Source organism: Anarrhichthys ocellatus, unplaced genomic scaffold, assembly GCF_004355925.1.
Source record: "Anarrhichthys ocellatus isolate YVR2014 unplaced genomic scaffold, GSC_Weel_1.0 scaffold18, whole genome shotgun sequence".
In the NCBI taxonomy this organism is placed as follows: domain Eukaryota; kingdom Metazoa; phylum Chordata; class Actinopteri; order Perciformes; family Anarhichadidae; genus Anarrhichthys; species Anarrhichthys ocellatus.
In genome coordinates, this window is record NW_022280048.1 from 1,198,712 (window position 1) to 1,224,848 (window position 26,137).

Consider the following 26,137-nt stretch of genomic DNA (forward strand, 5'->3'; position numbering starts at 1 on the left):
TTGAACATAGACTGGTCTGTTTTGTTTAAGTTTGGCTGTTGTATTTGGATATGCAAGTTAACAAAATATTACGTTGAACTAGTTAACCCCACCTCTGTCACGTGGGGTAATAAACCTGCTTACATATATGAATTAAAAAACATTCAAATGAAGAATTATAAGAGACAAATTCTACTAAGAGTCACCTACATTTGAAATTGTAGTAAAGACAAGTAAGTCACAATTATGACACGTTAGCATCTGCTTCCTGAAAATGTTTTTTAAATGTAGCAGTGTCAGCGATTTTGTAACTCACTCTTACAAGCTCAACTGCCTGTTTACTTTGTGAAGAAGTTAAACTTACTATCGTTACTCCTCTTACTATAACTAATAACTACTGTTAGTATTCGCATAATAATAATAATAACGCCCGATAAATTCCAACTTGTTTTGAGAAACAAACTTCACCGCATGTAGCTAATTTCTCCCGTTTCCATTAAACTGACATTTTCCAGCATTAGTAACGTTTTCTTAAGTGTCAACGGTTAACGTTACTCTTCTCATACTTTCAGACAGTAGTCTGTTTAAAGTATGCTTGTTAATGTTGTCGTCGACAAACATACTTGGCGTAAGACACCTAACCTTCTTATATACCGTCTATGCGTCTCACGTTAGGCAGGCAGACGGTATTACAATAGTCCTGGGTGTGTTCACGAAACTTCTACAACCCAGCCTTGCTAACTTAAGTTACACCTCAAACGCTCTCGCAGGCCACTGACAATCCCCGGTCCTTGATTTTTACTGGAGCGCCATCTTGACCTACTCCAGGAGCCCACCGTCAACGTCACAGCCCAGTCGCTGTGTTGACTCCAGAGCACAGCGGCTAAACATGCTAACTAGCTCGCAACAACACTGTAATTACCAGTTAGCTTAGCAAATAAAGGCTAACGCCTCAACAAGGTGTGTATGGCTCGTGATTTTGGACCACCTACCCGCATGCGAACTTCGTAATTTGTGTAACGGTTCCGTCCAACTCCGACGGTTTGTGGATCACTAACGTCTATTTCCAGGTAGTTGCTGGGGGGGCCGTAAGCATCCGTCAGGTCCTGGGGCTTGGAATTCAACCGACGAGTGTCGGCCACCGCAGGATCTGTCATTTTGTCGGGTTGTAATTTTTGGACGACCAACGGCGAATCAAACCAACTAAATGCACGGTGATGTCTTAAATCTCATCTGAAGACATCAATTGATTGCGATAGCTGATGGGTTCAGCTAGGGAAGTAGCGTTAGCTGACTTGTATCGCTCTCTTCTTGCGGGGGCCAGCTGCCCTGCGCCCTAACCGTCATGAATCTGAAAAATGCGTAGACTCGGTTCCTTACTCTGGGACACTCTCCTCACTCCCTCTAATGGACAGGGAGGTAACTGTACAGGCTCTAATATCCATCATTGCAGCAGTGCAACATACATTTACACGTAAATAGACAATAGTAACGTTATATTTATTAAACAGACAGGTCATGAGCATACTGGATGTAGGACACAAACCCTAAAATACAAACGTTAGGTTACAAAAAAATGTCCAATCACACTCAAAAAGTACATTCAAAGATATTAAGATATATGTAACATACACATTTATAGGAATATAAAAAAAATGACGCTAGGTTGAAACTATTGTTATCCAAGCCCACTATGCGACCATACCATCTTGTTATTGTAATGTCGTGGTGCCACTTTCCAATGAGCCATCATTTATTATAGGGTTTAAACTACTGTAGTGACTTTTCTATTGCACAATGAATTGTTTAATTATGTTGTATAGACCAATTTCAAGGCCTTAATAACAACACATTTTGTGAAGGCAAGGCAAGGCAAGTTTATTTGTATAGCACATTTCAACAAGGTAATTCAAAGTGCTTCACATAAAACCATTCATTGAAACAATAAAAACAAGTCATTAAAACACACAAAAAAAAACAGTGTAAGAAACAAAATACAGTAGTAAAATGCAGAAATGCAGGTTATCCCTATACACAGAATTATTCACACAATATCTACGTGTTCCAAACTTTGACTTGCGATAGTTGATACTCAGTTAGGAAATCACCGGAATTCGACTTTCAGGGCGCAAACAATCAGTGTGTATGGAATACACCCGAGTCACTGATCTGAGCACCCCTGTTAGTCTACACAGTGAGATACACTAGTCAAGTATTTTCCACCTCAATTCTTAATTGGACGTGGGACTCTAACCCCGTCTAGACGCGGGACTACAACCCGGTCTCGGGACTCTAACCCGGCCTCCCTGAGGGCTTATTTAGCGTGGGACTACAATCCCGCCTCGGGACTCTAACCCGGACAATTGGACGTAAAGACTCACTTTGGCTGGCATTTATCCTTCAATTTGGTAATAATGTGGTTATATATGAATCCATTAATAGATGCTAAAGGGTTCTCACGATCTAACAACCCATCAAGTCTGCATTTATAAGTGTTAATCAGTCATTAAAAAAGTGTATTTACGATATGACATCCAGTATTTAAATTGTAAACAGATTTTCTGTTGCAGGAATTTTAAGATATTTCCAAACTTGACAACCCCAATTCGCAGATAGCATTAGTAAGTGATGATTTATAACCATTAATAAAGCCAATAGTTAATACACTACAGCTTATAAACCCTTTATAAAGGATACCTAATTAGAAAGTGGCCAAATGAGTGAACAATGAATGCTGCCTTTTTGGCCTTTTACATCTTGTGTTTTTTTGTCAGTACGTAAATAAATTGTGAATATTGGTATAATAGATGTTATCAATGTCATACAACTCTGAAACCAACACCCAGTTTACTGTTACTTTTATAAATGTTGCTAAACGCACAACAATACATCTTGAGCAAGCTATTTGAGTTATAAGTTGAAATTAACTTTCAATCAGTTGTTGAGATATTTTGCTGTAATAGTCAAACAGAAGAGAGTCAAAGTCACATGAGAGTAATAATATTTAAAACTTGGTCAGTGCCAGAGTCTATAAAGCTGGTATCACATTCCTAGTGAAGTACTCTGTATAAACTAATCTATTTTGTGATTTAGGCATATGGATTTGTTTCATTACATAACGTCTCATTAAAGGTTGGATATATGATAAAATATACACATATCAATGCACATCAAACTCATATTGCTAAGCTCAACTTAGGCAAAATATTAAAACCTAAAAATGGCAGATAAAGAAAAAATACCAGACTGAAGCAAAATGTGGAGTGAAAATATAGTCAGTGATTTTACTATTTTATCATCCTGTAAGTGTCAGGAATGAAGCCCTGCTTGCTGATACAGACACTCATTTAATGATTTTTAGTGTGGCTTTTCCTCCTCCTCTGCTGAAGTTACATTCATGTTGTCATGTGAAGCTGGGCTTTTAGATTAATAACAGTTTTTAAGAAACATGGTACAAAAATGACTAAATTATGAAGTTTAGTCATGTGAAATATTTATCTCTAATAATAAAGTTTATGTTTTAGGAAAAACTGTGACATTTTATCGACCTTTACTGATGTTAACTGACAGTTATGTTTAAATCAGGGATTAGAGGAAGTGGAAGTTCTCAATGCCCTTTTTTCTGATATGTGAGGGGAACTTCAGTTTGTTCTCCTCTGAGCTGAAATATACAGACCACTAATGAAGAAAGAGAAAACTGTGCTGTGAATGTTGGTGCCTCAAAGTGGTTGACAACTTGATATATATTTATACCCTGAAGCATGTTTTCAAGAGGAACTTTTGAACTGCGTGTCACTAATGAAAAGGGTTATATCAATGAAGTGGTTCAGAGTTTTTTTATTTGTGGTAAAATAAACTAATTGATCAGGCATTTTAAGGATTTGTTTAACCTATAACTGCTGCATTAGGTTGTTGGTATTCAGAAGCATTAATAGCTTAAATTTAATCAATTGCTTAAGTTCCTCAAACAGATATCTGGTTTCTTCTCATAAGGGGAACACAACCTTTCTGATCTTTGCAGTCATGCAGGAGATCTGCATTGTAATTCTTTGCCTGAGATGCCTCCTAAACAGAAACCATCTCCTCCTCAGTTGAGACTGTGGAGGTGGAAGAGGAGCAGGAGGTGGACAGGTCCGATTCGTTCCCAGGCACGAAGACAGAGCAGGCCTCGCTGTCGGACTGGGAGACATGGCAGTACTCACGGACAAGACAGGGATGCTCGTTGTAGTTAAAACTCTCTTTCAGGCCTTTGGGGAGTTGAAACCAATCCTTTAAAAAAAGAGAAACATCTATGACTTGTTTTGCTGTCAAAGTTCAAAGTTCAAAGTTAGCTTTATTGTCAATTCCACAATATGTACCGAACATAGTTGAAAAGACGTTTCTCTCCAGTCCAACATATAAACATATAAAAAATCGCCTCACATTAAGGTACATGTCTGTCTTGTACATGTCTTTCAATGACTGCAGTGTTTTGTCAACTTCTGAATAAAACAAAAGATTAGGTTTGAATACAGATCTTTGGTGTGATGGCAGCACAGAGCTCTGGATGCTACTAACCTCGACGTTTTCAAGGTCCGAGGATGGCTTGGGAACCACAGGGATGAAGATGATTCTGATTCTGTACGGGAGGGAGGCACATGTTCACTCTCACATGATCAGAGATCATTACATTACTTTTGTTTCCCCCGGCTCTTCGGCACCATTGAGCGAGATTAAAGGAATACTCTGGACTATGAAGACACTGAATACAAATGCTCCTACGTGTCAATTGATTGAAAGTGCATTACCAAATGTGAATTTAATTCCCCTCATCACTTATATGTACTGCCATTTTAAACAATTAACCTTTGTACGGAACAATAATAATTGATAACCGTTTGATTTGGTAAATATTTTAGATACGAACAAAAACAAATGGAAAACTGAGGAAATAAGTATGCACATTGCTGGTACTCTGTAGTATACTATAATCCTATAACTACCGTCATTTATACATTACAAGTGACCCACCTTTCATGGTGCAGCAACATCATGACCAGTAGGATGAGGATGAAAGCGCCCACCACGTACAGCACTGGGGTCCACACAGGCATCAACTTGTTCATTCGATTGGCGTCTGTGAAGGGCAGAGAGATGTGGATTGTTCTTGTTTCATAATCTTGTACCTTGGTTGTGTTGTGCACCAGCGTATGCTCACACAGCGGTTTGATATTGTGTGCTCATGGAGAGCAGCATCTAAAACCCATGTTTAATCATCTTTGCTTCGTAAAATGACCCTGTACTGATTTAAGGAGAAATAAGTCAGGTTTTTACTGTCATATTGGCCACATTGGCCATCATGCACTGAAAATTAGATGATTTTTATGGCCGAGCATAACTATTACTGGCTCCCCAATTACAATTCTGGCTTTGAAAACTCATTTACCAACCTTGGACAAACAAATAAGAGAGCATACCACTACAAACACATACTGTACGCATCATTTTCAAAAATGTCAATTCCTCATGTTGGAATTAAAGGGTAACTTTGTTATTTTTCCCCCTAGACCTTATTTTTGTGTCTAAGTGACTAATGGGCACAACAATTGTTGAAATTGGTCTCGTAGTAACGCTGTAGACGGCAGCCACTAAACAACGTCCACTAAAAGGGTGTGTTTTTGCCACTGACAGACTGATTATTATTATACGTGTCTGACAACATTATGGAAAGGACCGAGAGTTGGAGAGAAGAGTGCTGGTGCTGTCAGAGTTTGTTGTGTTGGAGTACAGAAAGCTTAGTGCTGTCCAAAATATTTCAAACATCATGGTTGAATATTTGGCTGATTTTGACAATGTGGATGCGACACACAACATCAGAATGAGACTTCTCTGAGCGAGACTTGGTTTCACCAAAGAGCACACCTGCATGACCAAGTCTCTATAACAAAGATGACGCAATACAAACTCCGCCAGTGGTTTGAAATGGTATACACTTCCTGTCTCCCAAGTGGGTGTGGTCATGGCATGTTCGCCTCTACCCCCATCCCCCCACTTTTCTGGAAGTGGTCTTGGATCAATAAGGCAAGCAGATTGGGTTATATTATAAATTGTTGTCACCATTTGTCACTTAGACACAAAAACAAGGGGAAATAGAATCCAGGTTGAAAATGACCAAAGTTACCCTTTAATTGCTTAATTGAATCCCATGAGACACATAGGTTCAACGTTTTGGAAAAACTGCCCACATACTGGCTCCATGCCTGAGAAATGAATGTTTAACGTCCAATATAGGAAGAAATGTACACTAATATTGTTCTACCCATTCTCCATAACTCATACAATTAAGTTCATATTTATATACAACTCACAACTACCCCAATGCTATACATTATTTGTGCAGGCTTAAAGCATGTGACTTTAAAAACCATCTATTAGTGTGTTTGTGATATCCCACATTATTAACGGCTTTTTTGATTACGTCATTCTTTCAGCTAAACTACTGTGAGCTACTTTATATTGACCTTTTCCACAGCAGACACTTTTTGCATTTTCACCTGTGCTGTTGTTGGATCCCCAGACCACAGGCTGACTCCAGTCACTCCAGAAGATAGACTCTCCACAGGACAACGCTATTCTGCTCCTCACTTGCAGCTCATATAGGGAACTGCTGGAGGGCAAGTTGACGCAGTACTCCTGCACCGCAGTAGAGACTTGATTATTCTGTGGACAGTGAGATGGAGAGGAGAAAGGAGATGGGTGCAAACTAAAGACTATATCACGAAACAAAGAATGAAAAAGAAGGATGAGAGATTTTTTGATCCTTCAAACTGCCTACCTCCCACTTCCTGTTGTTGACCCTGTAGCGAACCTCACTCTCCACACAAGCAACATAATCCTGGGACCAGTTGACCCACAAGTTGGAGTCGGATCGTCTCTGGACAGTCACGTTAGTTGGTGGATTTAACTTGACTGGAGACGACACAGACCATTGAAAGATACAAAATACATAATGTGATGACAAGGTGCTTATAGGGCAGCCAATATATTTTCACCCTTTTCATTTCCTTAATTTCCTTCCTTTTTTTAATTGTTTCTAAATAACAGCATTGTTTTCCTTTTCTAAAAGATGATTATACATGTATGTTACAGTTGTGCTGCATCTCTCCCATCAAATATAACTTTCTCTTCTTCATTGATTGATTTACTATTTTGAATAGTACCTCACAATGTTGTGTTGCACCCCAGTGAATAAGCATACCTTTTGTTTTGAGTTCAAGCACCTTCTGAGAAATCTGTTTGCCATGTACCAGTTTGGTGTTAAATGAGTTGAACCTCTGTCCTTTCTGGTAGGGCTGTTTACATCCAGTGTTTGTATTGTTCTCTCGCAGATAGTTGGAGCACACACTGAATTCTTTGTCAGGTTCAAACCTGGAGAGAAATCACAATTTAGACATTGACATACAAAGCAAAGTGTGGCGGTTACGTTTTTTGGAGTAATTTTCTACTTTTGGATATCAGGAATCGTATTTATCAAACGTTTTAAAGTGTGCTATTCTGCAAATACGTGTTATTTTGATTTAAAACATGTTTTTTTTGTGTGACAGCTCTAATATCACCAATATTAACATCAATGTAATGGATACATAATCTATGAACAGGGATAAATAATAGGAAACTGGCTGGAATGGAAACAAATTAAAAAAACTAAACTGTAGCAGGTGTTGGCAGTTATCAGAGAACTGATATTAGGAGAATTGAGTTCCACACTTCAGAATATAGACCATGATCGTGTATGGAAAGTGATCGCACCCCAGATAAATGCACAAAAGGAAAAAGTGGTATAACATCCTTTCAGAAGTTCATATCACGTGCAAAAATCATTTTGAAGAATTTCTTTTACTTTTATCTTTCACGTAAGTCCAGCATTTTACTCTTTGCAGTTTGATCAATTCAGATGACGTAACAAAATGTTTGGGTTTTTTTAGGGTTGACGTGAGTAATTACTAACCGGCTGTAGAAGGTGTAATTGACTTCTGGAGTCCCCTGCATATTCCAGGAACAGTGAACATATTTCCGATGCACCACCAAACAGTCTACTTCTGTCAGAGACACAAGAAGGTTGAGACAGAATAGTTAACGATGAACAGAAAACAAAAATCATAAGGATACACACTTATAACTTACGCAAACAGTAATAGACTAACAGCAGTTTAATCACAATGAGGAAATGGCAGCACAATGACGTCAAGGGGAATTTACACAAAATGTGCTGGACCAAGGAAGTAAGACTTTACCATAAACTGACATTTTAATTCAATTTGACAATGGAAGTTGATTATTTACTTAATTAAGGCCAAATCATGTTTCCTATTCATATTGTGCAGTTCCCACCATTCTTGTTTAGATTTTATTTTTAGTAATGCTATACAACATATGGTACAAATCACTCATACATTGTAAAGATTGTTTTTTTTTATGATCATTGATTATTAACGAATACTAGATGTACATTTGAAACAAGAAAATCAGCTTCACATTATGTTTGTCAGATGTTAAACAATTTGATTATGCCAGAAGCCCTTAAGCAAATTCAATAACTGCTCAGATCCATCCAAATAGGCTAAAAACAGTTATTATTAATATCACAATTCACCTATAGTTACAATTTTTGATTTTAAATGTTCTTACCAGGTGGTTCTCTGGCAAACACATGTGCTGTCAGACAGAGAAGCAAAAGCAGTCGAGTAGGCATCGTGACACACAGAAACAGGATGTTCTCTGTATCTGCGCCCGTCTGCTTCTACATCTCAGTATCGATGTGTTGCATATATCTGTGTTTGCTGCTGTGTTTTTTTTGTCAGCGGAAGCTGTTTATAGATCAAGATGACACTCTTGCCGCTATAGGCCTTCTGCTGTAAGGCTGTAATGTAAAGTAACACAGAGGCAATTAAAATAAATGTAATATAGGGCAACTACAGACTACAATATTCCCAATAAAAGTTGTTTCAACAGTTGTAAGCAGTTTTTAAATTTTCAAAAAAGTGTTTAGTTAAGTGATAAGAACACAGATTCATACAAAGAACATTTATAACTTAATTTCACGTAATTTTTAGTTCATTACAGGTAATACAATTTTTCAAAAGCTGCTAAAAAAGTGTCTCCAATACACATTAGACACACAATACATTAAATAAGTGTTCTGTGTAACTGGCCAAACATTATTTTCTGAGTTTCTGACCTTCAGTCACTAAATGTGCTAAATATGTGTTAAATAGGAAACCTGCTGCTTCAGACCAGAAGAAGGGGAGCAGGTGGTAGAAAGATAGTGGAGGTAGAAACCTTAGAAATTAATATCTCAACACCTGGGGGAGGGTGTTGAATACAAGTGAGATGACATGGAAGTTGGGCAGCAATTACTGATATTAAACCAGTGGAACTATAATGATTTAAAACTATGGCAAATAAGTTGTAGGCCAATTATAAATTATTATATATAATCTATTATTGAAAATAATAAAGGGAGAATATGCTACTGCCACACTTTTATAAGGTTATAAGGTTTTTGTCACCTGTCAAAAAGCACATGCACTTTTTTGGTCAATTTCATTTTAAACCAACTTAACTTCTTAGCAAAAGAAAGACAAAGTAGAGAGAAAGTCAAATCCACATCATGCTCAAATCCACATCATGCATCATGTTTGTGATAATATACTGAGTTTTTGACGACATTTTGCTGTTTTGTGTCATGTGTATGTTGTTTATGACAGAATTAAAATCAAAATGTGCACAAAAAGTCTTTAATTCATGTCTGCCTTTTTAACAAGAGCAATTAGGAACTAAAACACACGTTGCGCATGACAAAGTCATGTGATACCAGATAAGTTTCACTGTTTTTGTGTGTGCTGTTCCAAGGTTGAGTTATGTGGGTTTCGTTTCCTGTCAGAGGAAACTGTTTCAGAAATAAAGATTGAGAAGTTAAGCCTACATCTGAAGTGTGTACAACAACACATACAAACTGCTAAATCGCCTTTATTTAATAATTAAAGACACGTGGACTTCCTTTATTTTAGATACAAACACATTTACAAATTGGTATATTTTGGATGTATTATGTGTATCTCCAAGTTGTACTCTCTGTGTACTCATTCATCAGTTGTAAATAATTACATGGTCAAATGAAATACTGCCAATACAAATGTATATATTATTGATATTATATCAAAGGTAATGAAAAAAATATACTGCATATACTGTACTTCTGCAGCATAATCAAGACCATCCCAGCTGCATCCAAGTTATAAATATGAGAAATTAAGCTAAAATGAATGCAATGACCATGTGGGTGAGCAAGTATTAAAGGAGTAGTAGACCAATATTAAATTATTTGAGTAAGAGTTAGCAGTAGGTCTCTAGTCCTCGTCAATGCAAATTACTTTTAATTTTTTCTTCTTATATACAGTACACTGAAAGCAAAGGAATCACTTTTCCTGAAATTTGTCCTCCAGTGGTCTCATTTACTTGCCAGTTGAGTTAACAAAGCAGCTATTTGATACAGTGAAGTAAATACGGTATATTTACTTTGATTTATTGAGTAAAAACATTAACTTTCGAAAGCAGGAAATTCAGAACAAAAGTCAAAATTAGAGCTCTGAAGATAATAAGCAGCTTTGCAACCTTTTTTGGGCTTTACTGTGAATGTGATTCTTCATGTGTGTGTGAAGGAGTGCGTGTGTGAGGAAAGCTTGTTGATGCAGACTTTAAACACGTGAAAAACATTTTAAAAAGGAATGCCCTCTTCGACAAAAGTGTGAATGAGAAATGTTTCATTTAAGGTGTGATGATGGATGAATTATACACACAATAAAGTTCATCACTGCACTCAGTATGATCTATAGGTGTAACAATTACATAATATATGATGCAGTTACACAAGATGGCGAGGTCTATTACAAGTAATTTCACCAAAATCAATTTCAGTTTTTCTTTAATTGTCATTATCCTGGTGACTTTATTTATTATTTACATATTTTGATGCAGTTTAATTATTATTAGTTTTATTGTTTGTCAGTTTGTTTGTGTTCATTTTTTATTTTATTTTTTCTACTGCATTTCATTGTGCAACGTTAGCCTACCGTGTAATGATAACCAACGTCAATCGGGGAAGAACGGAAGAGGTCGCTGTTTTGTGTCATGGGCTGACTTTTATTTTGAAGAACCGGATGTTACAATGTTTTGATAACGGCTGCGGAAGAAGCTGTCAGTTGGCCGTTTCTCGTCTAAGCAGTAGCTAGTTTCCCATCAACACCGACACTAATTCAACAGCAAATGTAACCGTTTCACAGAAAGCCACAATGGGATTTACACCGAGAAGCTTTCTTGGTGTCAAACCGTCGAAAGCGCTTCTGTTGTTGCCTTTTCTGTTGACATTAATGCTCGCCGGGAGCCAAGGCGAGAGCAATGCGATGGACAACGTCGCAACGGAGAGGCTGGCTGAGGAGAGCCACCGACAGGACAGTGCCAACCTACTCATATTCATAATGCTCTTAACACTCACCATTTTAACTATATGGTTGTTCAAACACCGGCGATTTAGGTTCCTGCACGAGACAGGACTCGCCATGATCTATGGTAAGACCTCTGGCGTTTATTTCTATCCATCCATATACGTTAGGTTAGCTAAGTCAGTGTAGCGTCGGTGCTAGCTGGCTTTGGTGCCGTTAGCTCCTCAAACTTAACCAGTAAGCTCATTTGACAGCTTATTGTTATATTACAAGATACATGGGAGAAGATACCTGGGAAATATGATGTATAAGCACACTGTTGCTGTCGTTAGCTTTTAAGAGGAATATTATTTGTCCAGTGTGTACAGTCCACAATAGTACACAACTTAAACCGTATTAGGATTGTGGAATTGACATTTTGTTGTCTTTTTGTTCGAATTGGTGGTCTGTCACCTCTCTAATTAACTAATTGGTAATGACTACAATTGTTGGGAAATATAAGACAAGATCCTTCCCTTTGCCTAATTAGACACCTGTCATTTTCATCAGGCAGTGAGAAGCTGAATGGTTGAATAGATACTCTCTTCTTTTCGCAATTAACCAATAATTACCTTGTGTTATTGTAAGACCCGATTCTAATTCAAGTGTTTGGCACAGCCAAATAATTAAAAGCTGTGTTTTTAAATAGAACAAGGAATCACACAAGCAACCCCAGTGTCCTGCAAACAAAATTGTAAATACTCCTATTATATATAAATAAAGGACATTATTGCTATTGTCATTTACTAGAGATCCTTGGCTAACTGCTTAGCCTTCACTCCCTCTCTCTCCTCTTCCTCTTCCTCTCTGAAGGCGTGTTGGTGGGTGTGATCCTGCGTTTTGGCGTCCATGTGCCCCAGAGCATGAGTGACGTGGTCCTCGGTTGTGCTGTCAACGCCAGTCCCGCTACTCTGCTGGTCAACGTCAGCGGGCGATTTTACGAGTACACTCTGAGGGGGGAAGTCAGCCGTGGCAACGGTCACCAAGTGCAGGATGATGAGATGCTGAGAAAGGCAAGGGGGTGAACAGATGGGGGATTTAATGGAGGGTGCAAGTGCTAGCTTTGTTTGGTGTGTGCCCCTCTGGTATGAAAGTACCAGCTGGCAGGTGCCAAATGGGAGAAAATATGTCTTATAGTGTGTTAAACAGCCTCTGCAAACTTTGACGTATAAACATAATCTCTGTCTATAAAAATCTTAATTTCTAGTTTGCATACACAAACAGATGAGATTGATTGATAACTTACTCCTGTCTTCAGGTGACTTTTGACCCCGAAGTGTTTTTCAACATTTTGCTGCCTCCCATCATCTTCCACGCCGGTTACAGTCTGAAAAGGGTAAGAGGGTTTGGACTTATGATGCACTAACTATGTCATTTAAAAATTCAGATTTTTCACAAATTAGATCTTTAGAAGATAAGGTTACTTTTTTTTTCTTAATAGGCCTTAATGCACGCTTGCAAACATATTGAGATCCTTTTTTATGATCATTGTGATATTTGTCTGTATGGCCCCAGCCTAACTACTGGTACTAGACAGTCTCTGTTTTAATATATCGGTGACCCTGTCTGTCCCAGAGACATTTCTTCAGAAACATCGGCTCCATCCTGGCCTATGCTTTCATGGGAACAGTTATCTCCTGCTTTGTTATTGGGTAAGGCATTTGTCTATCTCTGAAATACATACATTCAGAGTAACAGATTGAAGATTTTGTCTAATTTTGCTTGATCGGTTTGTTGAATGGGCAAGCGGAGCCAGTGTCTTGACTTGTACACATTCTTCTCTCCTCCTAGGCTGATCATGTATGGCGTTGTGTCCTTCATGAAAGTCATGGGCCAGCTTGGGGGTGATTTTTTCTTTACTGACTGCCTCTTCTTTGGGGCCATCGTTTCAGCAACAGACCCAGGTAGGTAGGGCCGTATTAGCTTTCGGCTGCGAGGTAGTCTTTCTGTTCGAGGCCTTTCTTGCGCTCCTGTCCTGCTGTACAGTATTTGCGTGTCTTGTACTCTGAAGTGTATTTTTCTCCTCTGTGCCTCAGTGACGGTGCTGGCTATCTTCAATGAGCTAAAAGTAGATGTGGACCTGTATGCTTTACTCTTTGGCGAGAGTGTCCTCAATGATGCTGTGGCCATCGTACTCTCTTCGTAAGCATTCATTAATTACACACTGCAGATATATACACACACACAGCCCACGCAGAAACAACAGAATTGTCCACTTCTATTTCATCAAAGCAACAGTAGTTTCACATTCAAAGATAGATTGACATTTTTGTAAGTCTGTCTCAAAACAATAAAACTTCAGAAGATATTTATACAGTTTGTTTTGTGTGTCTAGATTCAGATGAACTTTAAAATACATTTTTACACAAAACGATGGCTGTAAAATTTGAATTGGGATTTAAAGAAATATTGTCATGGCCGGTATGGACAGGGTCAATAAATTGGCATCAGCATGCAAGTATTGCTTTGAGATGGACTTAAATGTGAAGCTATCCTTTCAATATCTAGTTCTGTGTTAATGACCTGCACTGTTGTGAGTCTAACTTAGAGGCGACTTCAGCTTTTTGTGTTGTACATTGCATATGAATGGACACTTATCATACTAACATCAGTCCCTGTCATTTCACTGCTTGCCTTCCTTCACCTGTCCGTGTCGTTCTCCGCCTACCTGTACGTATGTATGCAGTGTTCTCCTCCGCTGGGAGAAGCAGAGTAGACGGGAGGCTGGAGCTGTGCGCTCCCCAGGTGACGATGGCCCAGTCTGGCCAGAGAGGGAGGAGGAATGGCTGGGAGAAAACCAGACATTCACTCCCCGGTGGGTGGGTGGGTGGGTGGGTGGGGGGCTGTTTGAGTGGTTGAGTTATAGGGTTAGAACCTGATCATTTCAACTCAGTCGCTGTGATGCTTATTTTATACCTAGAATGTAGCCTTGAACCACCAGCCATTAGAATGATCACTGTTCTCCCCTGCTACCCTTTCATATCCATTCTTTGTCTGATTTTTTTTATTTTTTTTTCCTATGCTCCATAGACCCTGCAAATAACCAGAAATTTCTTATTTTTTCAAATCAAAGTTTTGGTAAATTAGTGTACAACATGCTTATTACTGGTGAATATTAGTGCGAGTGGTTTACGTTGTTGGTCTTGATGTCATTTGTGCACCACTAGCACCTTAATGCACTGTTTGCCAACCCTTTCGATGATGCCTGTCTGTTATGCATTAGGAAGATAGTTATAATGCTTTATTATCTGCTTATAGCACTGTATAATTATAGTTATAAGCACTCAAACATATTCATAATGCTTTATAACAATAATCATAACACATTAAAGAGCATTTTATAATGACTTATAAGGTCTTATACTATACCTATATTCTTATTGTTGTCATACATTATTATCTTTTCATAATACATTGTGATCACTGTTATAATGCACTATAATGTAATTATAAGTTACTCTAAGTGGTCATTGTTTGCTTTAAGTAATGTAAACTTCTTGTGTGTTGTTCTTGAATAGATTTAATGATTCGTCTTTTCACTTTACGTCACACAAACAATAACCCCTTGAAATGACTTACAATCACATTATAATGCATTATAAGTAAAGTATGTTTATAATGTATTATAAAACGATTAAAGTGAATGCTAACAATAGCGTTTCTTATTGATGCTCTTTTTGGATATCAATTGGATATTGGAATGGTCTTGAGAGATCCAAGATCCAGTTTGATTGAAGCATGCAAGATCCTAACTTCCTCCCTTTTTGTGACTGTAAAACCCAACTCCATGTGTTTAAAGTCTTTTGTTACCTTTTTTTAAGGGGGAAACCAAAATCTCCTAAATTTATGCAAAAATCAGATAAACACCAGGCTGTTGATATCAGCCATTATTGGATTTGGGTTGCTGCGGGTTTGATTTGATGCCTGACTTTGTTTGTTTCCTTTCTGGATTCTTAGTAAGTGCCTATTTCCCTTTTCCACGTAAATGTTTTTATTTGCTTGTACTTCTGTTTATCTGCACTCCAGCTCTATTGTGGCGTACCAGCCTGCAGGAGACAACAGCCACAGTTTTGAGGCCATGGCCATGTTGAAATCCTTCGGCGTCTTCCTTGGCGTCTTTAGTGGCTCCTTTGCTCTTGGGGTGGCCACTGGATTCATGACGGCTCTCATATCCTTTCACCTGTTGCTAACCATTACATAATTTATGTACACAGGTATGCATGGGCAGATAGGCAGCAACAGAATAACACTAGAGGGTTTAAAACAGAGGTCCTCTTACTCATTTAAGTTGCTGCTGTTTAATTATTATATGGGCAGCTTCAAGTCTTATCTGACCTGGAACCAGACACGCTGTTGTGGTTGTCCCAAGAGGAGTAGCCTGAATTGTGTCCTTGCACAATAAGAGAGAACAATGCTTCCTTACTTATACAGTTTACACAGCGATGCCTTTCTTAACTCATTTCCATTTGTACACTGCAGGTCGACTGTGTATGCGCTACCTCTTGTTTTGCTCCTTGACTTTCAGTTTTCGTCACGTGACCAAGTTCACTAAGCTGAGGGACTTCCCCTTGCTGGAGACGGCGCTCTTCTTCCTCATGTCCTGGAGCACCTTCCTATTGGCCGAAGCCTGCGGGTTCACAGGTACACCTGTGTACACGGCACACGTGCATGCAATTTAAACTGTGAATTTGGGCATTTCATTTGTCTTGTAATACATCTCACCATAACTTCTGCTGCTCTGTAGATCCACATTTCATGAAAGTAATGCTGCACGAAAATGCTTGTGCCGCCCTCCAGTGAAGTATACTTCAATGCGTTCTGAGTGATACTGAAGTGACACCTGTGTATGTTTGTTTTTATTCAGGCGTAGTGGCTGTGCTGTTCTGTGGCATCACTCAGGCTCACTACACCTTCAACAATCTCTCCCCGGACTCGCAGGACAGAACCAAACAGGTGATGTACAATCTCATATCTTTGGTCGCTTTTACTCAATTTATTTAGATGCAAATCTTACCTCAATTCTGCCTCCTTCTCGGTTTTTAGTCCTATCATTAAAGATGCTTTTATGCTGCTATTTTTTAGCTACCCATCTAAAGTAGTAACTAAAGTAGTAACTCCAAAGTGACGCGAATGCAATGTGAACTTCTCTGTTTCAGGTATCCTGCAGTTTGTTTGCAATAATCGTTTTTCTCTTCCCCCATCAGTTGTTTGAGCTGCTAAACTTCCTGGCAGAGAACTTCATCTTCTCCTACATGGGTCTGACTCTCTTCTCCTTCCAGTCACACGTCTTCAACCCTATGTTCATCGTCGGAGCCTTTGTATCCTTTACTCTGATTGGTGTAAATGCTCCAGAGACGATTGGTTATCTGGAGATGACTGATGTTGCACATAACCACTTCCGTAAATGTTTCCATGATGCCATAGTTCTTGTTGTTGTTAAGGATCAGTCACAGAATGTTGTTTCTTACTTTTTTATCTACAATAGACTATTTTAAGTTACACCTGTCTGCATCATGTCTGCCGATGCTGATGATAATAGTGTATTCATACAGTATATGTATTTTAAAGAATGTTTCAGTGATTGAAGGAGCCTGAGAACATCAGCAACATTTAAAAGACTGATGAGTCAGTTGAAACTGCCATCTACCCACGATTATATTCCATCCCAGCTTGCCCCATCTCTATTACTTTGCAGTGTGTTGTGTCCTTGACCCTCCTTGTGTAGGTGGCAGTGTTTCTGGGCAGGGCTGCAAACATCTACCCTTTGTCCTTCCTGCTCAACCTGGGCCGCAAGAACAAAATTGGATCCAACGTTCAGCATGTCATGATGTTTGCAGGTACGGAGCTGTGACAGTAAAGTCTTTGATGTCAGATAACCAATCATTTTACATTTCTCAGGCTTGGACCAGAATGAATAAACTACTTCACAGCTGGGACCTGGTTCCATTAAATCAGTGGAAAGGATGATTAAACCCTGTCGGCCTAGATGTTGGTGTGTGAAGACAGTCTCGTTCTAGACCAACAACACTCCTACTAGAAGTCCCCTACATGTCTGTGCACATAATTGTTTCCAACACCTGCATCAACATAACTGCTTGGGTGGATCTTGCCAACTGATGTGCAGTAGTTCGCAAATAATGAACCAAAGAACAGCAACATTAAGTTAAATATATGTTGTGGCTTTTCTTGAGTTAATGTTAAATTTAAAAAATGCTCACCGCCTCACTCAACGTCTCTCTCACGCTGTCCTTTTAGTGACACACACACACACACACACACACACAGTTTCTCAACCTCACACTGTCTTTGTTATCCGTCCCCCCCAGGACTGCGCGGGGCGATGACCTTTGCTCTTTCAATCAGAGACACGGCGACTTACGCCCGCCAGATGATGTTTTCAACTACCCTCCTAATTGTCTTCTTCACAGTCTGGATCTGTGGAGGAGGCACCACGCCCATGCTGTCCTTCATGAGCATACCGTAAGGCTGTGCATCTGTTTGTATGCATCTGTCTCTCTGTGTGTTTCACCCCATCTATCGAATATTTTTTGCTGTCAACGTCACTGTGGCTACTTTTTCTCTTTCAGGGTGGGTGTGGACTCTGATCAAGACCACTCTGTAAGTAATTAGCACAGATTAAAGTCTCTTGTTTTTGAAAATAAATTTGTTTTGGTTGCTTTGTCTAGTTGATAACCCTAAATATAAGTAGAAATGTTTAAAACTAAATGTTTTGCTGGACAGAATTCAGCGGTGTTGGATGGGTCCCAGTGCAGGAACACCAAACATGAGAGCGCCTGGCCCTTCAGGATCTGGTACAACTTTGACCACAAGTATCCTTTCAGCCATGGATCACGTCTTTGAGGTCCTCCCTTCAGAAATGTGGATGCTTGATTCAGCTTTGCACACCAGAGGGTGCACTTTCCAAACTGTCAGAAATATACACCAGTAACTTCATCTTTCTGGACAGGAGGGGGTTCACAGATGAGGCTCTGATGATGGTTAGATTGTTGGCCAATTAAATTGTTTAATTGAAAGTAAGTGTTGTAAAAACTGTTAATAATCCTTGACAAAAGTTTGTTCTCCAGCTACCTGAAGCCCCTCCTGACCCACAGCGGCCCTCCTCTCACTGCTACGCTGCCTGCTTGTTGTGGACCGCTGGCACGATGCCTCACCAGCCCACAGGCCTATGAGGTGTGGACACACTGCATGATGTGGTCCAGTTAAAGTGGCACTAGTTAACATACGTGGATATTTATTCATTTAATAGTGTCATTTGACTTTGATCTTTTTGGTTTCTTTATTAATTGTAAAGAAACCACAAAAGAATGAACTTTGAAACACAGTTATTAGTCTTTGTCCATGTATTTAAAGACGAGTATTTCGCTGAAGTTGCAGTTTTTCAAGGTCTTCTCTCCTGTGATTGTATTCATCCTCATCTTTTTATTCCCTGGCTTTTCTCGCGTCACATAAATTTTTTCCATTTCCCTTTACAATCTCCAGAACGAAGGCCAGCTCTTCGACGATGACTCGGACTTCATCCTGAACGATGCCAGCGTGAGCTCCATGTACGCCGACGTCACCGTCAGCATGGACGCATCCGGCCGCACCATCAACCGCTCCTCCGGCGCAAGGGGCGGCCCGTCTGACGAAGGTCTGGACCACGAGCTGGCCGTAGCGGAACATGAAGTGTCCATCAGGGGCACCCGCCTGGTCCTGCCCATGGATGACCCAGTGGAGCCCCCGACCACTGTCACCCTGCCCCCGCCTCCCTCCCCGCCACGCTCCGAACCTCGCAGGCACAGACTGTAAGACAGTTTACACCATCAGAATGCAGCTAATTTGATTTCACAAGAAAATAGCATCTGTTAGTTGATTTGTTCTTGTAAAACAAACTGATTCACGTAAGTGGCCATGTTGACGGGACCAGTTCTCTAAAATGGTTTTAAAATAGGCCCAGCTTTGTGACTAACTTGAGGAGCACTTGATTTAATTAATTTAGATGGATTACTGTAATCTTGTGAATGCACTACATGTAAGATACTGTTTATCGAGTGCACCTCAAGTCTAAAGGTTACTTAGAAGAAATGGGGCTGTTGTATTTGCTCCTACGTTTGTACTCCTGTGGTGATATGCCAGTGCTGTTACCTATGCTCTATATGAGCCCCGACTCCCTTTGACTCTATGGGGAGATCCCTAAATGTTAGATATGCAGTTTACCCTTTTCTTTGTGGTGATGTTGCTCCAGACAACCTGTACGTGTCTCGCTTCCTACAAGTATTTGTAAGATGACCTACAGTCTCATTTAGCACATTTTACCGGCACTCTAAAACTCTGCTCTAGTACCACTTACTAACATTCAGTGGTGTCAAAGAATATTTGCACTACAGCCTCATTACTAATGTTTCTCATCTATCCACAGACTGAATAATAAGTTTGTCTCCCTCTCAAAGTTAATATGTGGAGAAGGTTCAGAGGAGGAACTGGGGATTGTGAGTAGCCGAGGTGGGAGACATTGACGTCTGTGATGGAAGCAGAATTAGCAGTTTTGAATTTTGATTTTTTTTTTTTTTCAATATGTTCTCCAAGATTGTAAGAAGATGCCATTCGGCTCTTAAATCTTAAATTTGAGCACTGCCTGCGTCTTTTCTTTTTGATCAGTTCTTTTACGTATTCATTTATTTATTTAACAACAAATTATTTATTTATATAATGATTTATTTTGTTTATTTAATATTTATTTATTGTTTTGTGACATTAATGATTATATTGCCCTGTTCGAATATAGGGCTGCTCGTTGGGCAAAGGCTGTTTTTTTTTCCTTTTTCCTAACGAAGCACTACAACTCTTCCCACACACGGTACATTGTTCAGCAGGGAAGTCATGCGGGAGGTGGAGATTCATCCCAGGAGTGTGTTCTTTACCATGTGTGTGCATGTTAAACCATCTCCTTCCTGTTCTGTAGCACATCCTTCTACTTTATTTGAAACTAGAGCTTCCCTGCGTGTGTATTTTTATAGGTTTGTGTGTGGCTGATGTCAGAATGAAATTATACAAATCTACTAATGTGGTAGTCAGGGCTAATGTCTGTTTCTGTGTTTTCTGTCTTCATCTGATTTCATCTTCTTTCAAAAAAAACAAGGTAACTGCTGTTTTCTTTGTGATGTCGTATCATCAAAGATGACTGAGGGCTGGATGAACTGTTTTAACTTAAAGTGCCTATTCAGAAATTCAATTACTTAATGTAAATTTGTATATATTTTGATTTGCGGATGTGCAGTAATATTAACTTTCTTGGTTTTTATATGACACAAACCCCTTTTGACTGATGTTGAATATTGTGCTCCCATATAATTGGGCCATTAGGTGACTGCCTATGCTGGAGATGACAAAAGAGTGCACACTAAAACATTGTACTTTTATTAATGGGAAATACGTATCACTAATATTTATTGAATAGAACAATTCTGGGGAATGTGTAGTAAATATCACATTTACTTAATCAAAAAGTGAAACTATTGGGGGATGTATTTGAATGCAACAAGAAGCCTCATGTTCTAAGGTCAACGGAAAGACAGGAGGACACCGGTGACTTTTTCCCAATGCAGTGTTAGTCTTTATATTCTGTTCCCACCTCAGTGAGAGATGTTTTGCACTGAGGCATAGTTAACCCTTGTTTGTGCTGTTTTCTGCTGGGTGATTTTAATGACTGAGGTAGGAATTAATACCTGATAAAAATCCCATTTTCAAATGTTCATATGTGCGTTTTACTGTGTCAGGCTGCACATGAGTTGTCTTTTTGATCTAAATGTTATTCTTAATAAGATTCTGCATAATTATCCAGAGGACCAGGGAATTTACATTATTTCTATCAGTAAGGTACCTTTTGATTTGTTGTTTTAAATGTTATTGAACCCTAAAAACATACTATGTTGATATGGTAATTTTAAAGAAACAACCGCACCTATAACTAAAAATCTGAAAATGTTTACTGTCTGTAAAAATGGTTAAAGATAGTCGTATTTGTGAAAAGTACACCTGCAAAGTCTAAACGTGAATGTTTTTTAAATGTGAACTTTCAGTCTGACATCTGCAAGTGTAGCCTACCTGAAGATAATAAAAACGATTCTTGCAAATGTCGAGTCTTTGCTCTTTCAGATTATGCAGTATAGGGTGTACCCTGCAGGATGTTGTTCTATATCATGAGGCTATTAAGGCTTACATTATCTCACTTTTTATTTCTTTTACATCTCTTCAATCATTCATTCTTTAAAAAAAAATACTTTTCGTATTGAAGTACAATATGTTCTCCTTTGACTCATTCATAAAGAGCCCTAATGACAATTGAGCAAACCTCATCCGCTGAGCCCTGGAAAAAAAACTTAGTAAGTGGACATTGAGTTCATTTAGTTTTTTGCAGGCCTACTATTTCCAAGGTCAAAGATGAATATTCACACTATTTTCTGCTTTACCTCAAATCATGCTGGCAAAATATAATTACTGTCTTGCTGGTAACACTGACATATTACACACTAATGTAACGAGGCTACTGCCTTTTCAGCGCGTTTGTACGTTTTCTCAAAAAGTTGGTGTGTGTGTGTGTGTGCGTGTGTGTGAACGACACATTTACTTTTATTTTGATGACTCGAGCAGATACTCTTAATTTGAAGGTGCAACATAGCATTTCCCGTCTTGGTTTGTTCCCCGTCCAGCTTGACGCAGCCGCAGATGGCAGTACTTATTATTCGCGTGAGGAGGGTCTTGGGTTAAAGCCGACACCCGCTGCCTCCACACGGGTCCGAGAGCGCCGCTCCTCCACGCCGCCGCAGACGTCACCCTGAACCCGGTAAGCTGACTGACGAGCAGCGCAGTTTATTTACTGTCTTCTGAAACTTGTTCTCAGATAAACCAGTTAGTCTGCTGCAGCGCTGCTTTTCATTTTGCACTTTCAGCATGTAGGTGATGGAGTTGAGCCGCACTTTCACTGCCCTATAGTAGTACATTGTTAATATGTGACCGTTATGAAGTTATAGATTTTAATGTCTGATCACATTTACAGTATGTCCCGCTGACAAAAGTACAGTAGCCTGGCATGTAACTCTCTTCATCTCTCATACATTTTTAAGATTTCGTACACATTTCAATTGCAGCATTTTTGATGTCCAGAGAGGAAACAAGACCCTGCAGTCTGTCTGGGGCGTTGGCTGTCTGTCTGTCTCTGTACATGTGTGTGTGTGTGTGTGTGTGGGTGTGGGTGTGTGAGGGAAAGAGAGCTACGGTTACATGCTGACTTGTGAAAGCCTGGACTGCTCCTGAAATCTGTTTCCAGTTAAGAAGTCTCCATTTTTCGCTCAGTGTGATGGAACCGCTGAGGCTAAAAAATGCATCAAAGAGGTCAATTAAAATCCCTATAGGCTACTGCTATTTTTCATTGTCCTGTGTGTGTGTGTGTGTGTGTGTGTGTGTGCGCGCGTTTATATCCATGCAAGTGATGTATTTGGCTTCAGTGTTGGCTCTACCAGATGTCAGACTCTGCAAGTGGTTGTAAAGTAAATTCAGGATCCATACGTGAGACTGAACTCTTTTCTCTTTCACATACAGATCACACACAGCTTGTGTGACTGTGAATTTATTGAAAAAAAAAAAAAAGAAGATAATTTGTCTCTTAAGTTAAATGACTCCAAACAAACAAGACTAAAAGAGGAAGGAGACATTTTCCAGTAAGATTGCAGAAGGAAACCTCATGTCACAGATGTTGCAACTGGGCTAAAGGTCTGGATATATAGGCTACTAAACGTTGCTGATTTTTACAGTCATATACTTGCAGTGTTACAGTAATTTCCAACAGCATGCACTGTCACGCATGCATAAACTCACAGACAGTAAGTAAACCAAGACCCATATGTGTGGCTGACCCTTCGCTGCCTGACACACACACACACACATACACACACAAGTTTTTTTAGCCTGTTTTAAAGCCGGTGCCTGCATGTTTAAGAAATTACCATGAGCTCAGTCCCATAAAATACATCACAGGCTCGTAAAACTTGACACAATATGTCTGACTTCATGTCATGGTAACTCCCTGTTGTGTTTGTCCTGTAGTGACAGTAGTAGGATAGAATGTAAACGGGATTCAGACGCTACGTTCTTCTTTTATCCCCAATGGTAAACACCGTATTTTTAATAGAGGCTTTTTAATGGAGTTCAGCGGTTTTCGTGCTCCGACGGGTTGAAGGTTAAATAAGTTTTCACTGGGTAACTTGGCTGGATGTTATCTTTTACCTGCGGCCATTGAAGCCTGCTGTGATGTGTTTGGACGCACTGATATTAATCAGTGTTTGCCAAACTGACAGGAAAAAAGCTTTTGTGCTATTTTGTGGAAGGAGGCAAAGCTATCGATACCGAAGGCGCCAAGGATGACTACGAGAAAATGGGCAGCAGCTGCCCGACCAATGAAATGGTTCGATGTTACGATGTGTTAAGATATTTTGGAAAATGATTTGTTGTTTTGGGAGATAAAAATGATTATTTTAGTTACTTGAGAGGATTGATGCCACTCTTATATAAATAACAAAAGCTACGCAGGCTTTGTACAAAGGCAACAAAAAAATAGTGCAACTTTAGCTCAACAATTAAATATATATTGTATTTATTATATCTCATTTATTTCATCCGTACAAAAGTGTAAAAATGTATTTTTCTTGGCCTGGAGCATCGACTTCCTGGATCTTGCCTGGCGACCGGTAACGCCACAACCTTTACACTAGTTTTTGTATGGATTGAGCAAACAAGATATCACATGTTTATGAGCTTTAGAGCTGGCACTCTAGGCACATGTCGTTACCTTGTGACTGTTCCGTTTCAATGCTAAGCTAAGCTAACGGTCTCCTGACTGTAGCTTCATACTTCACGCACAGACACGAGGACGGTATCCATCTTGTCATCTAGCTCTCGACAAGAAACATATTTCCTGTAAAGATAACAAACTTTACTCGTATGAATAGGGACAGACGGGGGAGCATTTTAAAGGAGTGGAGAAACTTAAACACAGATGTTTCCTCACTAGAGGTATGAAAATGACTTTGGAGCTACATGTTAGACATCACTCTGAATATCTTTTGTGAGAATGCAGTTTCATCCCTTCAGAGTTGTAGAGTTGAGGCTTGTAAAATCAGAAATATTGACGTTCTGGAGACTCGTGGTGGTCCAACTAAGACACTCGACTACGTTGGTTCTTCCTTTAATCTGACACCCATCTGTGAGGTCGTTCAGCCTCGTGGTTTAACGGTTAAATTGACGGTACATGATCTAATGCTTGGTCTCCTGAATGACAGTGTATGTGTATTACTTCTAAATTGTCATGTTTGGCATTCATTTAGAAATGGTTGAGTTCAAAGTAAGGGTTTCGTGTGGTCTCTGACTTTTTAGGTTTAGAATCTGGGCGAATGGTTAGAAACTGAGATTTGCAGGGATTTGGTTGGTTGGAGATTTATGAAGGGAGACTTTGGAAGCAAACAAGCCCTCAAGACAGCACCGAGGGCTCAAATGTCCCATTAGATCATTTTAGCATTAAATTTAGCTTTGGACCTTCAGTATTGCTCCAACAGGACTGATGAGGAGCCAATGTGGGGAGCGTCCCCTCACTCTCTCTCACACACACACACACACACACACACACACACACACACACACACACACACACACAGAAAATGTCATAGATATTAGTGGAAATGGAAATTGGTCATACATTGCTGCTGCTGAGGGGTCCTGTTTTGTCAGCTGCTCTGTTCTGAAAGACGTCTTGGTTACTGAATCAAGGCAAGAACAGAATATGAGTGCAGAAACAGACGTGTTTAACTCAGATGAAGAGAGATTGAAGTACAGCAGACCAGCAGCTTCTGGTGAAACCATCCTGTCTGTCCCGTGGTAGTGGGACATGCTGCGTTTCTTCTCCTCGCTCGACGCGACTCAGATCTGTTGTCTCGGCTGTATTTCACTGTCTGGAATGTGCCTCACCGGAGCCAAAGAAAACGATTATCTTCCTTTGTAGGCTGACGGGGAGGACAAATGTTTATCTGAACTCGCTGCTCAGTTTCAAATGCTGATAGTGTGTGTTTATTTTTGAGATGGCACGACTGGAACAGAGGGTGGGAATGCTCCTCGTGTGATGCTGGGCCATAATGGGAGATGCAGTGGTCTTTAAAGCTGCTCTTGTCGATATACTTGTGTTAACGATGGATCGAAGGACACAGAGAAGTATTACTCCCCTGTGCCGCTCCCCTCCGACCTTTTTAGCATCTTTCAGTTCATCATTTTGGGTTTGAAGCAGCCAACGTTACTGTCTGATACATAGTGGAGCATTTAGCGGCTAAAGAGCCAGATATGTCCCTCAGGAGTTGGTGGAGACCAAAGTAGAGCTAAAAGAACATTATTCGTTCACTTTGATCTCTTCCTGTTCTACAATGAATACATTTTTGTAAGATATATTTAAAATGGATATTTTGTGCTTTCAGAGTTTCAACCCGAATCTATTTTTAAACCACCATCAAGAGATCTTCTACCGGCTGCCACACAAGTCAAAGATCACCTGCAGCACACACTGAATGTAACATGAGTTCAGACGGATGTGCATCTGTAGG

At 39.6% G+C, this 26,137-nt stretch overlaps 4 protein-coding genes across 4 annotated transcripts in view; 2 read left to right on the forward strand and 2 right to left on the reverse strand.

Moving 5' to 3' along the window:
- snx12 (sorting nexin 12) overlaps positions 1-1,381 on the reverse strand; it is a 5,348-nt gene extending 3,967 nt beyond the window's left edge. Inside the window, exon 1 of the mRNA XM_031857525.1 lies at positions 972-1,381. Coding sequence (XP_031713385.1) covers positions 972-1,136 — 165 coding nt within the window. The 5' untranslated portion in view covers positions 1,137-1,381. The remainder of the gene's footprint in view (positions 1-971) is intronic.
- A 2,525-nt stretch (positions 1,382-3,906) lies between these two features.
- On the reverse strand, positions 3,907-8,747 carry LOC116388737 (cytokine receptor common subunit gamma-like). The gene is made up of 8 exons (XM_031856866.1): positions 8,647-8,747; positions 7,967-8,057; positions 7,217-7,386; positions 6,794-6,927; positions 6,513-6,678; positions 4,990-5,095; positions 4,537-4,597; positions 3,907-4,248 (listed from the first exon to the last, which is right to left on the reverse strand). The coding sequence occupies exons 1-8, from the start codon at positions 8,708-8,710 to the stop codon at positions 4,045-4,047; spliced, it is 996 nt and encodes a 331-aa protein (XP_031712726.1). The 5' UTR covers positions 8,711-8,747; the 3' UTR covers positions 3,907-4,044.
- Positions 8,748-11,210: 2,463 nt separating this feature from the next.
- Positions 11,211-21,623, forward strand: LOC116389075 (sodium/hydrogen exchanger 6-like). The gene is made up of 16 exons (XM_031857485.1): positions 11,211-11,586; positions 12,312-12,511; positions 12,757-12,834; positions 13,074-13,150; positions 13,290-13,402; positions 13,535-13,640; positions 15,525-15,666; positions 16,034-16,139; positions 16,363-16,451; positions 16,703-16,816; positions 17,224-17,335; positions 17,825-17,978; positions 18,086-18,116; positions 18,240-18,328; positions 18,584-18,689; positions 18,999-21,623. Exons 1-16 carry the CDS (start codon positions 11,310-11,312, stop codon positions 19,305-19,307), a joined length of 2,103 nt encoding a protein of 700 aa, XP_031713345.1. The 5' UTR covers positions 11,211-11,309; the 3' UTR covers positions 19,308-21,623.
- Positions 21,624-22,228: 605 nt separating this feature from the next.
- Positions 22,229-26,137, forward strand: part of LOC116389063 (four and a half LIM domains protein 1-like) — an 11,960-nt gene continuing 8,051 nt past the window's right edge. Inside the window, exon 1 of the mRNA XM_031857471.1 lies at positions 22,229-22,341. The gene's annotated coding sequence lies outside the window, so the exon portion shown is untranslated. The remainder of the gene's footprint in view (positions 22,342-26,137) is intronic.

Coding starts and splice junctions, on each gene's coding strand:
- LOC116388737 (XM_031856866.1), bottom strand. CDS start 8,710: ATGCCTACTCGACTGCTTTTGCTTCTCTGTCTGACAGCACATGTGTTT. Junction 5,096..6,512: donor GGGATCCAACAACAGCACAG/GTGAAAATGCAA, acceptor TGCCCTTCACAG/ACGCCAATCGAATGAACAAG. Junction 4,598..4,989: donor ATGTTGCTGCACCATGAAAG/GTGGGTCACTTG, acceptor CCTCCCGTACAG/AATCAGAATCATCTTCATCC.
- LOC116389075 (XM_031857485.1), top strand. CDS start 11,310: ATGGGATTTACACCGAGAAGCTTTCTTGGTGTCAAACCGTCGAAAGCG. Junction 13,403..13,534: donor CGTTTCAGCAACAGACCCAG/GTAGGTAGGGCC, acceptor TCTGTGCCTCAG/TGACGGTGCTGGCTATCTTC. Junction 16,817..17,223: donor TGTTCATCGTCGGAGCCTTT/GTATCCTTTACT, acceptor CTCCTTGTGTAG/GTGGCAGTGTTTCTGGGCAG.